This window comes from Homalodisca vitripennis, chromosome 4, assembly GCF_021130785.1.
Source record: "Homalodisca vitripennis isolate AUS2020 chromosome 4, UT_GWSS_2.1, whole genome shotgun sequence".
Classification (NCBI taxonomy): domain Eukaryota; kingdom Metazoa; phylum Arthropoda; class Insecta; order Hemiptera; family Cicadellidae; genus Homalodisca; species Homalodisca vitripennis.
In genome coordinates, this window is record NC_060210.1 from 196,023,579 (window position 1) to 196,038,333 (window position 14,755).

Consider the following 14,755-nt stretch of genomic DNA (forward strand, 5'->3'; position numbering starts at 1 on the left):
TGGTCAAATTAAACAAGTGAGTCAAACAACAACCAATCAACACTTTTTATTGCTATAAAATCACGGATCATTGACAAAGTCTCATTACATCTGTTATCGATAGCCAAGTCGGTTGAAATGTAAACATAAGCTGTAATACATAAAGAACACAGCCAATGGCATTGGGGAATTTAAAATGAAATGTTTTGTAATTGGAAGAACTCGCCCATAAATTGTGCCATTTAATGGCTGTAAGAAACATTTATTTAAACGCAAAATAAGCCGTTTCACATAATTTGTATGATGATATGGTCGAGTCGCTTATTGGTCTAATTTCAGTTTTCGCATGTTTTAACACTCCCCGTGGGTACAGACTAGAGGGTACAGAGACAACTCACATCTGCTGGCAGCAGTTGGGGGGGCAGCCAAGTCTACCACCGTTGCGTACGTAGTGCAGCACCTCCAGGTTGTTCCGAGCCGGGTACGGCTGCTGTCCCAAGGACATGATCTCCCACAGTAGCACACCGAACGCCCACACGTCGCTCTGGCTGGTGAACACCCCGTCGACCAGGGACTCTGGGGCCATCCACCTGTCTCACACAAGGTAACAGTGAGTTGGAGGGAGCCGGCTGGCATTGTAGTTATTGTATATATATGGAGCCCAGATTGTTACAGATTAAGTAATTTTCGAATTAAAGACGTGTGTACAGGACAACGTCTGTCGGGTCTGCTAGTATATGTATATATATATATACATATAATATTCTTTGTTTGAAGTTTGTTTATATATATAATTATATAATATATAAAATAATTGAATCGTAAAAAGTAAGGGCTCTGTGGTGTAATGGTAGCACATTCACCCGGCAAGTGAGAGATCCGGGTTCGAGTCCCGGCGGAGCAAGTGCTTTTTGCGATTTAATGTTTATTGATATATATATATATATATATATATATATATATATATTATAAATCATTGGATATGTTATTAAATTCCATATAATATGGTAGTTGTTGAACAATTATTAAGCCCATAAGGTAAACCAAATGATGAAATGGTTGAATTAAAATAAGACTAAATGACTTGTACAAAGAGCTATAAAAACACCATAACAATATGTCAGTAAAACAGTAGCTGCAGAAGTTACTAACAGCTGCTTCAATGAGACTATTTCATACCCGAGAGACGTTCCCAGATCTGTAATAATTTACATGTTTACCCTCCGTATGCATTAAGTACTGCCGATGCGCCCTTAGCCATACCTATTTATCCGGCCGCTCAAACATAAAACGTAGCCATTAAAAGTCACCTTTTAGGCTAAAATTATGTTTTTAGTACCATTTTAAAGGTATTTATTAATAAAATATTTTTATCAACTTATTTTGTCAAGTATCTTTTTTTTCAATTTTAAAGTTGCGAAAATACAAAGTAAAATAATTTTAAAACAGCATACTTATAACATTGAATTATTTCGAAACTGCCTGATTCACAATCTACTTCGCTGCAACTAAAGTTACGACTTGATCTCGCCATATTCACGATGATACTACAGTACAATGGCAAACAACCACATGCAGAAACGTAAACAAGCAGAGAAAAATAAAAAAAAGAATAGGGAAATGTTCTGCTACTACCACCTAGTCAAAGTAGCTTCCAGTATCAGCTCAAGAGTGCAGCGCTTGTCTAGGAACTAACATATTGTGTAGTTATGAACGGCAGTCATTATCCTTTACAATATAAAATGTTATCACACTTAAAAACTGTATGTCTACAAAAATTCACATTACCTGACTGGTAGAAGCCCTTCGCCTTCTTTTCTGTAGTAATCATTTTTATAAATGTCTCTTGCCAGTCCGAAATCACCGATCTTGACGACCCGAGAACGAGGATCTGTTGAGGAGACTAGGCAGTTTCTACAGGCGAGGTCTCGGTGGACAAAGTGCATCTCCTCCAGGTAGCGGCAACCACGCGCCACGTCCACGCACATCGACAACAAGTCCATCAGTGTAAGGCTGTTCTCCACGGCCTAACACACACAAATTGTGTAATGGTTCAATTCATAAACAACATGTATAAATCATAAACATGATATTATGGCAGTGAATGTCAATCAGTTTTAAGGGGTAAGTAATTAACAGTGAGTAAAATACACACCGGCTGTGAAGTTACAGAACAGAGATTTTGAGAATTATCAGGTGAGTAATTAACAGTGAGTAAAATACACACCGGCTGTGAAGTTAGAGAACAGAGATTTGGAGAATTATTGAGTGAGTAATTAACAGTGAGTAAAATACACACCGGCTGTGAAGTTAGAGAACAGAGATTTGGAGTATTATCAGGTGATTAATTAACAGTGAGTAAAATACACACCGGCTGTGAAGTTAGAGAACAGAGATTTGGAGAATTATTGAGTGAGTAATTAACAGTGAGTAAAATACACACCGGCTGTGAAGTTAGAGAACAGAGATTTGGAGAATTATTGAGTGAGTAATTAACAGTGAGTAAAATACACACCGGCTGTGAAGTTAGAGAACAGAGATTTGGAGTATTATCAGGTGAGTAATTAACAGTGAGTAAAATACACACCGGCTGTGAAGTTAGAGAACAGAGATTTGGAGAATTATTGAGTGAGTAATTAACAGTGAGTAAAATACACACCGGCTGTGAAGTTAGAGAACAGAGATTTGGAGTATTATCGGATGAGTCTTTTAATCTTGAATTTCCTTTAAAAGTAAATATCTAAAATTAAACCACAATTTGAGATCACTCTTGATAAAATCGCTCTTCCTTGAAAATTAAAAATGTTTTAATTAATTGTCTGGCCTTCCATAAGGCAAAAACTAAGATTGAGTTGAATTTTTTGTGAACTTATTTAAACACTGAAATAACCAATAGGTCTATAAATTTATGTTATGAATTTAGTACAAGGGCTCCATCACATTGGTGCTAGTGCATGAGTAAGTTGAGAGTAGTGAAAATGGTTTGGTCTTTATGTATGTCCATATACATGTGTTTTTGTAAACTCTACTATCTTATTTTAAAGTACAATTCTTGCAGATGAAATAAAAGTGTACAAAATATTATTTGTGGAACTGTTAATTTTGACATTGTTGAACAGTACAGAGTTATGGATGCGAAATGAGGAAATACTCACAACTAGAGGGCGATTAGAACGCAGATATGCAAGCAGATCTCCACCTTCCATCAGTTCCATAATGATGAAGTTGGGGTCATTGTCCAAGCAAACACCCAACAGCTGGAGAATGTTCTTGTGCTTGAAATTGCTCATCAGTTGGGCTTCTTTTAAAAATTCCAGTTTCATTTGTTGTGAAGCACCCTTTCGAAGTGTCTGAAATATATTCAAATAAATTTAACACTTAGTGATTTAGTTGTGTTCAGAAAATTTCTTCATTATAAATTTTAACACCCAGTAATGGTGAATATAGTCAACATAATAGTGCTATGGGTATTATGTGAATACTAGAATACAAAATGGTCGTTCTGCCGAACTAGACTTACAAATGCTACCTTTATTAACTACTCCACTGACTGTCGAGTCTGGTCTGGTATTTTATTTCTTTGGTCAATTATTTGAGACCTGAGGAATTAAACATTAATTTGTGGTGTGAAACAATGGAGACCACGTTATGAGGAGTGTAGAAACAATGGAGAACATGTCATTATGAGGTGTGGTGAAGTCATAAAATGACAAAATTTGTTTTGGGAAGGATTAACTAATGTCTATGATGACATTAGTCTTGATCACTTGATCAAAACAAGTGGCCAGACTTTGGTTTGATGACATTGAAAAATCAGAGAAACATGTTAATTGTGATTTCCATTTATCCTCCAAAATCAAGAAATATCTTAGTATTTTTTTGCCACATTTGTTTCCAGAACTCCTCACCAATAACGGATGGTTAAGTGTACACATGGCAGAATTTTATACACTAAGTCTTGAAAAAATGAGTAATTAAATATGACAAGTGTTTAAATTTAGGTGCCAATTATATAAATAAACAATGGGTTTCTCTTTTAAATTATACATAGAAACGAATTGTTTCAGCACAAAAAAACTTGCTTTACAAACAATTCTTGTATTTTTATAATAACCTTTTATCCTTAGTTACTATAGTAGGTCTTTAAAAATTTGACCGCGATATCCTTGTCATAGACTAGTGTAGAGCCGCAGATGGGTAGTTGATTCAGATGGGTAAAATTGTATTTTAAAAAATCTTGACTTTGTTAAGCACAGAATTGAAATATTTTTGGTACAAGACTTACAAATAACAAGACAATCTCATATATTTTTAACAATAATCAATCACATGATACAATTTATAAATTTGCAACTTTATATTTCCAGATGAAGATTGAAACTTCTACAAACCTTGACTGCAACTCTGGTTTCGATCGCTGGCGACTCCGCTACGCTCTTGGCCCGGCCCTCAAACACCTCTCCGAACGCTCCACTGCCCAGGAACTTTGTCAGAGTGATGTGGTCTCTGCGGATGTGCGGCAACAACGCTATCTCTCTGTCGGTGGGGATGAAGTCGGCGGCAGTATACAACGCGTTGGAGTTCTGGATGAAGTTCACCCGTCGTGGGAGCTCCCGCAGATTCGCTAATTCAACATCCGTACTTCCAGTTCTTATTATGTTGGTGTTTATGGTTAACATTTGTTGCGTCTTCTTCTCTTTCTCTCTTTTTGTAACAACAGCTGAAAAATGTGTTTACTACAATTTTTATATAAGCCACTCTTTGAATTGGACAGAAGATAAAGGCTGGCCAAAATCAAATAAAGTATATCACAACAATGGTTCAGATTCAGGAGAAATATTAATAAATTAAGTTACATAAGGAAAAAAGTGAAAATTAGCTATCAATACTCCATTGTTAAATATATACATGTGTATGTATGTATTTATCAATATAAACAATGTGAAAGAATTATTTGTAGGAATCCCAATCATAAAATTAGGGAGAAGTGGAACAAACCCCATCAGTACATACTTCCTTCGGTCGATCGATATTAACTGGGTTCAACACGAACTACAGAAGTAGTAGCTTAATTACACCTAGATTATTGTGTTATTATTTAACTGTTTTGTACAAGAGCTATCCAGAAAGTAGATAACGTTTCGTCCTGTAGCCAGCCGCTAGGGGCTGGACTATCACGGTCATTTTGATGTCAGGGCGTTTCTCTGTTCAGTGGCAATCCAGCTGAGAGGTGAGAGGTTACTGTCGCTCTTTTGTGTTTTACAATAGCAGTTTAAAATGTGTATATAATTGAAAATCCCGTGAGTTGTGAAGTGCGGTCAGTAATACGGTTTTTATTTGCTAAGCACATTTTTTTTTTTTTTTTTTTTTTTTTTTTTTTTTTTTGTTCTCTTAGGACAAGAAGCTTATAAATTGCACTTAGTTCTGTAAGAACCTTTGCGCTGCTTCCAGAGTGATAGGATATTCAGGATGGGTAAGGTTAGGGAGTAGGGGCCGCCTCCTATCGAGATCCATGAGGAAGAATTAGGGCACTACATCTCAAAGTCATCCCGGAAGAAGGGGAGGCCAGCTCTGAACCAGCCTCTCCAGTCAAAGTAGGCAGGGGGTGGCACACCCTTGTTGAGGTTAACAAGAGCCTCTGAGGTAAGGGAACAAACCCCACCGACTCCAACAGTCATCTTCCACAGTGGACTAGACCTATCGAATTGCCCATGAACCCCAGAATCTCAACATTTGCGGTTAGTGATGTGCCGCTACTGGACATCCATAAGGTTGCCCAGATTGAAGTGGCACATCGGTTTTTGCTGTGCCCAGTGGTGGGTTCAACTGGTAGGTATAAACCAGCCAGAAGTGATCCCTGCTGGGTAAGTTGTGCTAAGCACAATAAACCAATTTATTTATTGCCAATTCTGTGAAGTTTATGGGAACGATGTGATTACGGAAGGTGGAGTGCATCAGTGGTCATTAGGTTTAAAAATGGCCGAATTAATGTGCACGATGAAGAATGAAGTGGACACCCAAACATTGTGACTGATGAAATTGTCTCTAGAATTGATGTGAAGATGAAAGAAAACTGTCGAGTCACAAAAACAGAACTCTCACTTAGTTTTTCTCAAATTTTAGGGAGTTTGTTACACAACATTGTTATGCAGAAATTAGGTTGTCATAAATTTTGTGCAGGATGGGTTCCAAAAATCTTAATAGAAACTCATAAAAATCAATGTATGGCTACTTCATTGACGTTTTTTGACACTTACAGAATGATACACTGCGCGATTGAATCATTACAGGAGACGAGACTTGGGTAAAATATGTAAATTGCAAAACCAAAATACAGTCTATGGCATAGGCGCGCACACACACACCCCCAAAAACTGCAGTAGGGTGTGACTACCTGGTTGAATTCTATGGTAAAATTTTATAACACTGGAATTTCAAACTAGTTCACCACTTTGATGTGCCTAAATCTGTATGGTGACTATATTGAAAAATAATATTTTAGTGGCACTTTCAAAAGTACATAATACAACTTTTTTCTTGTACTTTGTTTTTTGTTTATATCAAAACATAATCTACTTTCTGGATAGCCCTTGTATATTGATATTTTAGTGTAGTATGCATTTTTAAACGATTTTATTCAGTGAGAATAAAGTTCTCCAATAAACATCAATAATAATTAATGCCAATAAATACGCACTGGTTCAATGCATCCTGGAACATAATTTAGATCTTTCCGTCACTTTTTCATTCATTAACCTCAAATTGCCATTTATGTTCAACCTTGCACTGAGGCCTGAATCAACCCAGATTGGTTTTCCCCTACACTATTTTCTACTACACTAAAAATAGTTTACCATTTTAAATCCATAAATTTTAATCATCTTATTGGCTTTCAATAATAAAATAATAAATTATTGTAGTTGTTTGTAACCTGTAAATAACAACCTAGTTAGTTTTAAATGGTTAATTTAATTTAAAGTACATCCTACGGCTATTTCAGTTTTGTAATTTAATTCTTAATACATTTTGTATGATTACACTCATGTTTTCATACACATTCCTTTTGATTTATTTGCATATGTAGAACAAAACCATCATATGTAGAATAAACTATTATTATAGTAACAAAGCACAACTTCTTTTATTTAAAAAAATAAAAAAGCACTAAAAAAGTGAGATTAGACCCTTTGATTGTTGCAGCGTTGCTAATTTTGACAGTACAAAAGTACATAAAAAAACCTGTTGGATGTTATTTTACAACAGCTTTTTTCCAAAAGCTTATAAATATGCACACAAAAAACAGCCTGGCACTTTATGCATATGACTTGGGATAATGCCAGCGGCACTCAAAGGGTTAAAGCAAATATGCCTCTATTACACCATAACAGATGATCCAGAATCGATATTAACGGATAACAACTTACTGTAAAGTGGAATTCCTAAATATACTTGTTTGTAAACATACGTAATTGTGCGAAGCAAGTGACAACTTACTACACATGAGGCACATGAGTGTGAGGATGAGTGCCAATACTGCGAGCGGAGTGAACACCCAGACCACCACACCCAGCTCCTGCTCAGGCAACAGGGCAGCCTGGTTGAGCGAGAACCACTCGCTCGGTTCACTGAACTCGCTCCACCCGTACACGTTCCGTGCGCGCACCCGAAACTGGTACCTTGTGTACGAACTCAGCTCCGCCATTATCCAATAGGGCTCTGGAAGTGAAAATAAAATGTATTTCATATCCACTATCAAAAATGCATACACAAAATTAGTCAAAACAAGTACTGAATGTTACTAGTAAATCTACTTTATTTTCTCAACTAAAATATAATAATTTTCATCGGAGTATAGTTCTATGAGCAAAAAAAAAAAAAAAAAAAAAAAAAAAAAAAAAAAAAAAAAAAAAAAAAATACAAGGATGTAAAAAACAAAACTCTTAACCCTAGAGGTGGCAGCTAAAAATCTGTAGTGGCGCTATTTTTGCTCCATTTACAAGCACTTATTCTAAATTATCTCTACACTTTAAATACTGTGTTTTTATAATGATATTATTGGTTGTTTTATTCAGTAATTATGCAGAATAATAAAACGTACTGATAAATATAATTCATTGATAAACTAATATAAAGTTGGAAACTAATAATTCCATTTTAGCCAAAAGATTTAAAAATAGGTACTTTGGGATTATACCGACCACACCAGTATGAAAAACACAAAAATATAAATTTACAGAAACAAACATGATAGAATGAAAAAACAACTCTTTAATTACAAAATTACAAACTTACAAGCATTTCCAGGTATTGTGATCGGTATTGTTGTCGCTGTTATCTTATCTTTCTCGAGAATCCCGATTACGGCAGGCCGCGCGGCATCACATGATTTGCACGGTACATAATTGCCTTTCCATTACAATTCAATTTATATTTCTGATCAGCCCCTCTAGAATTTGATATTTTACTGATAGGTACTATCTCGATGGATGTTTTTCTTTCGTTGACATCAGCGCGGGGCAGCACCTGCTGCTGATGTCCCACGCTGATGGCCGGAGGCACTCGCATTTTGGGTGGCGGAATGTGATCAAGAATAAAAACAAGTGTTGAGTGTTTTTTCAATAAAGAGTTTAGTTTTAGTTTGGTAATGTTTGTTTTTGTAGAATTTTTGTGTTTGGAGAAATGTAGGGGTTAAAACACGGAAGTACAACAAAGCGACGCGACTCTGCAATCACGTTATCTACTAGACCGCTCGACTTTGACCTCTGTCTGAGGATGGGGAGGGGTTTGCGATAAGACTATTCCTGTTTTATATTGGCGAAATATTGTTTTACGCTAATCTAGTAATCAGTAGAAGCAAAATGTCAAATAACGATTCATGTCTGGGTGTGGTCGGTATAATCCCAAAGTACCTAAAAATATATCTAGTTTCAGAAAATAAATAGTTGTATAGGGTCCGTACAAAAAAATTTTAAAGAAGCTATTTACACCAACTTGGTCTACTTCAAAACGTTTTAGGTTCAAAACAATTCTTTCATACGCTTACCGGCAAAACACCAACACTTACATAAATTTTAAACAAAAATAAACAATGACACAATAATATTTTGTCAGTCACACAATCACACAACTATGTTTATCAATTCTTCATGTAATAAATCAAATTCAACTATTGAAATAAATGTTTTACCGAACGAAAATAAGGACACTATAGTTGTACACTCAGTTAGCAGACGAGAATGGCAACTACAAACAATCACAAATAACAGCTATTTAGACGGTACAATAAGAACAAAAAAATTTTGTGCTGAGGAAACAACTCTTCATCTTTTCAATGGTACCTAAATATCGTCGCTAAACTTGATGTTAAATGTTATAACAATTGAATCATTTGTTAACATCATGACGTACAATCTTTAACGAATGCCACTAAAGCGGCAGTCTATGCCGATGTAAACTGAATGACTGCCAACTTCAAGGTTAAAAGTGTTATATAGTTGTGAAAAGTTGTATGATTGATATCCTAGGTGGCAATGCTATTCTTCATGTTTCACATAATGGCCACCACGTGGAGTAGAAGTTGTAAGTTACTTCAGTGATTTTTTATGATTGTCTTGAGAAATGAAGGCGTCCTATCGCAAGATGACAGTGTATTATGGTAATTCATGATTGTCCTTGCAACAAGTGTATTGGTGTTGTAGAATGCTTAAAAGTAACATAACATTAGTGTAGGATGCACCAAACATTTTGTAAGAGGAGTATCATACCAAGGACATCATCCAACAATTTTGAAAACCTTTTCCACACCAAAAGTGATTTATTTCTGGACAAAATGTAGACATATGAGGACATCTTTGATTCACTATCAACAATCATAAATAAAACGAGCAAGCTAGGAATGACAGCATAAATGATATCAAACATAAATGACAACAGTTTGTAACATCAAACATCTTGGTGCGCAAAAAGCCCTTGAGGCTTAAGTGCATGGCAGTAGGCCGCCCCAAGGAGAAAAAAAAATCATCAAATAATCCAATATATGAATAAACCAATATATTATTTTGAAGTTAGTTGTATCACCAAAACTGTTTATATCTTAGTTATATTATTACCAAGAAAATGTTTTGTAAACACTAATCACTGCTGAATACGAATAAAAAATATTTTTCAATAAAAAAAGAAAACTGTTCCTAAAGCCTACACTTGTGGAAGCCCATACATATTTTGACAGAAGAAACATACTGGATCCATTGTAGTAGAGGGTCCAGTCCAGATGATCTACAGCTGAGCTCAAGTTGGCCTCTCTCTTCTCACGAACGCCTTCGTCAGTCCGTCCTTCGAGCCAGTAGAGGGTCACTTTTGCTCCATTTTCTCTGGCCGGCTCACTCCACACCACCTGGTTGATGTTTCCCCTCAACTGGTGCAGCACTGGAATCCCTGGTCGGGTTGGACGGTCACCTTCATCAACAGAATTGCTTAGTAAGCACCAACATTCCAATGCATTTAAAGTATATAACAAAGCACAAAATCTTTGAAAAATTAATAGCTTTCAATACGGTACCTAAAATATTTACTCAAAAGGGATTACACAATTCCTATACAAACTATACTTTTTTCATTAAAAGTTGTATTATTATTGTCCATTTTAAAAATTTATATTTTTATATTTAATAATGATTCCTAACCATGGAGTATTTACTTGTTTAAATGGAATATTTGTTTTTAAAATTATATAAAAGTTATAGCTCTCCAATGGAAACAGACATCACACAGTTGTGTACGAGTATAGTCTAAATACAACCTGGATTGTTGTACAAGGAAAAACCTTTGCAAGTTCCTTTTGAAGATAACTGCATTACTTAAAAATGTCATTAAAAAACTTAATTACAAAAAAATATTAATTTTTTACGTATTTACAAAAAGAAAATACTATCGTAAATGCTAAGTCCGAAACTATAATATAAGCAGCACATAAAACTATCAAGGTTACATGATTTGCTCATTTTAATAGTTTAAACGATTGATATTCTTATACACTCTTAATTGGCACTGACATTACTCCATTATATATTTACAGGGTTGCTACAGGAGTCCAATAATGAAATTCCCTGACTTTTCCCTGATTTCCAGACCAAATTTTTCATTTTCCCTGACTTTTTTCGACGCAATCCCCAGGGTTTTTGCTTCATGCGCGTCGTCGTCTGCAGGCTTGGACTCGGCGCGGCGGCAGTAAGTTTATTTGTGTAAAGGGATTTTATATTTTTCCCTGACCAACGTCGAAATTCCCTGACTTGAGACCGGATTCCCTGACTTGAGACCGGATTCCCTGATTTCCAGTCCTGTTTTTTTTCCCCTGACTTTTCCCTGATTTCCCTGACCTGTAGCATCCCTGATTTAATAAAGATTGTTCCACAAACCGTACTTGTATTAAAATAACCAAACTGACATGTAATCACAAGACCAAATTCTTATTAAATTATACGGAATATGGATTAAATTTGTATAAATAAAAATAGCCTATTTCATTTATAAGGCCAAACAGATGGCTGCAGAGAAGCTACTTTACATTAAGTGGAATTTGTTCTAGGGTTACAATTGGTATATACATGAATATATATTCAAAATTTGATTCATGAAACCATAATGTATAGACATTTGTGTACACGTGTAACTTGATTGGTTCTCAATTTGCTTACCTAGAGTTTCAAAAGTAAATCTGTAATCGGAAGGCCAAATATAAGGCGAAGACAGGCTGGTGAACACTATCTTCATACGAAACGAGTACTGCGTCTTAGGTATCAAATTTTCCATCAAGAAGAAGTCAAAAGTATCTGATGAAAACACAAGAGGAACCGGAATCCAATCCTGACTCCTCATTGTGAAGCTTTCCATTTCAGCCCTGAAAATACAAACTTAGTTTCAGATAGTAAATTGAAATTACATTTTTTTAGTTATAAAACTAAAACATGGTTACTGAATTTAAAAAAATTGTTACTTTTTAGTTGATAGACTCTTTTTTAAAATACTTTTATTTAGTAAAGCGAGGAAATAGTGCATTTCAAAACTAATTACATTGCAATATATATATATATTGATTAAATAAGGCAATTGCCATTTATACTAATTGTATAAATGGCAATTGCCTTATTTAATTTCAATAAACATTGAATCGCAAAAAGTACTTGCTCCGCCGGGAGTCGAACCTGGATCTCTCACTTGTCGGGTGAATGTGCTACCATTACACCACAGAGCGCTTACTTTTTCCGATTCAATTATTTTGTATTTGGCAGTATCTGTCACATATGCGTTTAAATAAGCAAACTAACATATGATTGGAAGACCAAGTACTTTTTGGTGATTCAATGTTTATTGAAATTAAATAAGGCAATTGCCATTTTGTACAATTTAATGTAAATAAAAGTCGTTTGACAGGTATTTGGTCTTCCGATCATATGTTAGTTTACTTATTTAAACGCATATGTGACAGATACGGCCAAATACAAAATAATTGAATCGGAAAAAGTAAGCGCTCTGTGGTGTAATGGTAGCACATTCACCCGACAAGTGAGAGATCCGTGTTCGACGATATATATATGGCTGAGTAATAGCATACCGAAATTTTTCTACTGATAATTTTCTAAATAGGTTGAGATGGAGATATTTAATTAAAGATCTGAGTGCAAAATAGGCAATGAGTTGATTGATGAGCTGAAAGATCACTAAATCTAGTAGGTGAAGATAATATTTTTTATATATATATATATATATATTTGCTAAATTTAATGCTCTGGGAATCACAGTACAACCCAGATTATTTTATTGTATTACATTTTATAATACCATTATTTTTAATTGTATTATAAATAACAAATCATCCCACATACATTTCATAAACTTGGATATTACTGTCTCAGTGCTAATGAATTGTTAAAAATACGATTACTACAATATGTTAATACTAATGTTTTAAACATTATTCTAAATAGAGTTTATACCATTAGAGAAATAAATGATAAACCATATAAAGCGGTAACAGATAATCATTTAATTAACAGTGCAACACACTAAAATCAATGTTCCTGAAGTAAAGCATTTATGGATTTGAATTGAATTCCTATTTATACCGTAGTTTTAAGCTTGTATCTCCGTATGAATGTTGATTTCAGCTCTACTTCACCTTCTGTGTAGTGCAGCATCTGAAATCTGACACTGTCACAAATTTAAAAAAAAAAATGGTGTGGTAACGAAGAAGCTGAAAACGAACGCTTCGTTTCGGTTTGTTACCAGAAACACCTTGACTACAACAAATTTTTTGGATCTCTGAGAAGGACGCTGATTCCAGGAGTCAAGTCTGTGACAGCACCAGACTTCAGGTGCTGAACTAAGCGGAACATGAAATACAGGGTGTCCCATGAAGTATATACTCAGCATTCATATTGAATCAACCCTTTCCAACATAGCTACATTCATACCTACGTTAAAACAGAGCTTTAGTGGCACAGCCGAAATCTGACTAGCATTCTGTTTTAAGTAGTCGTGGGGAAATGTTAAAGGAAAAAAATTAATACTAAAATAAATTTCAACTTTGAATTTTACAACAAGACGTACACTTACATAACATAAGAAGTATACTTACAAAACATAAGACTGTTCTTTGAATTTAGCCCAGGAAACGTTAAGTGTATTTGCGGTTGCTGAAACCAGAGAGATGGGCTGAGGGTCTGGGTAGGTAGCCGCCGTTATCTCTGTACTGTCCAAGAACTGGTTGTTATATTCTGTCTTGGCTCGAACCTACAAGTAAATACAATGATTAATACATTTATAATGTGCTTTCAAACCACAAATCGCCGTTGAGGGTTAGTAACACATAAAAAATAAAGAACAGATAGAAGAAAGCAAAGGAAAGAAAAGGGTTCAAATGATTTTTTTCTGTTTTTTGTGAAAATATGTTTAATCTCTTACAATATTAATGGGTTCCTTAAAATATCCCCCCCTCCTAGTTTTTAACAATTAAATATAACAAAATACTAATACATTGAAAGAAAAAATATAGTTTCATTACGCTTTTACTTATGATAATAAGTAAAACAAAACAAAAATCATTAATACACTACTATTTATAGATGAGTTCACCAATTTCTGTAGGAGTGCTTCAAAGTGCCATTTTGAGGCTGACCTTTTTGGCAAGCAAACTAGATTTAATGGCTGGTGTGTTTAGAAGTAAAACTGAATTTATGGTTTAGCCTTCAAAGGGTTAAGCACTGTAATCGTCCCTGATCGAGTATTAGCTAGCACAAACCGTTATATCTCTGTGGTGAACATCTGAGAACAACACTTACCCACAGCACATACTCCTGGCCAGGGCTCAGGTTTGTCATATCTGCCCACAGGAGGAGCTTCTCATCACCAGCTCTGAGCTTGTCAAGATCTTCATTCTGCAGGTGCTTCCCCTCGACGATGCCTTCTCTCCTCCAGAAAACCTGGTAGCTGACAAACTCTGTGGTCGAGGGACTCCACATCAACCGCAGCACTGTGGGGCTCAGTGGCACTACGGAGACGTTCTGCGGAGGAGACAGCTCTGGGAACAGCAGATATCAGTTAGTATTTTATTCTTAATAAAATAAGGTTTGAATTAAAAAGGGTAGAAAGCTAAGGTATTAATGATGTGAAGGAAACAGGATTTTTCCGGACATTTGCCATCGTTCAGTGGAACGAGAAATCAGTAACACTACGTTTCGAGATCTGCAATCTAATCTCTTCTTCAGGTACAGAACTTTTA

The 14,755-nt window shown here is 35.3% G+C and overlaps 1 protein-coding gene across 2 annotated transcripts in view; it reads right to left on the reverse strand.

Annotated features, from left to right (window-relative positions):
• Positions 1-14,755, reverse strand: part of LOC124360854 (proto-oncogene tyrosine-protein kinase ROS-like) — a 41,761-nt gene that overhangs the window by 4,004 nt on the left and 23,002 nt on the right. Inside the window, exons 12-20 of one of the 2 annotated variants that reach the window (XM_046814805.1) lie at positions 14,316-14,554; positions 13,613-13,767; positions 11,673-11,875; positions 10,219-10,434; positions 7,474-7,695; positions 4,371-4,603; positions 3,135-3,329; positions 1,768-2,006; positions 378-569 (exon numbers count right to left, since the gene is read on the reverse strand). In XM_046814805.1, coding sequence (XP_046670761.1) covers positions 378-569; positions 1,768-2,006; positions 3,135-3,329; positions 4,371-4,603; positions 7,474-7,695; positions 10,219-10,434; positions 11,673-11,875; positions 13,613-13,767; positions 14,316-14,554 — 1,894 coding nt within the window. Of the gene's footprint in view, positions 1-377; positions 570-1,767; positions 2,007-3,134; positions 3,330-4,370; positions 4,700-7,473; positions 7,696-10,218; positions 10,435-11,672; positions 11,876-13,612; positions 13,768-14,315; positions 14,555-14,755 lie in introns of both variants that reach the window. The other variant, XM_046814804.1, reaches the window with a different exon arrangement.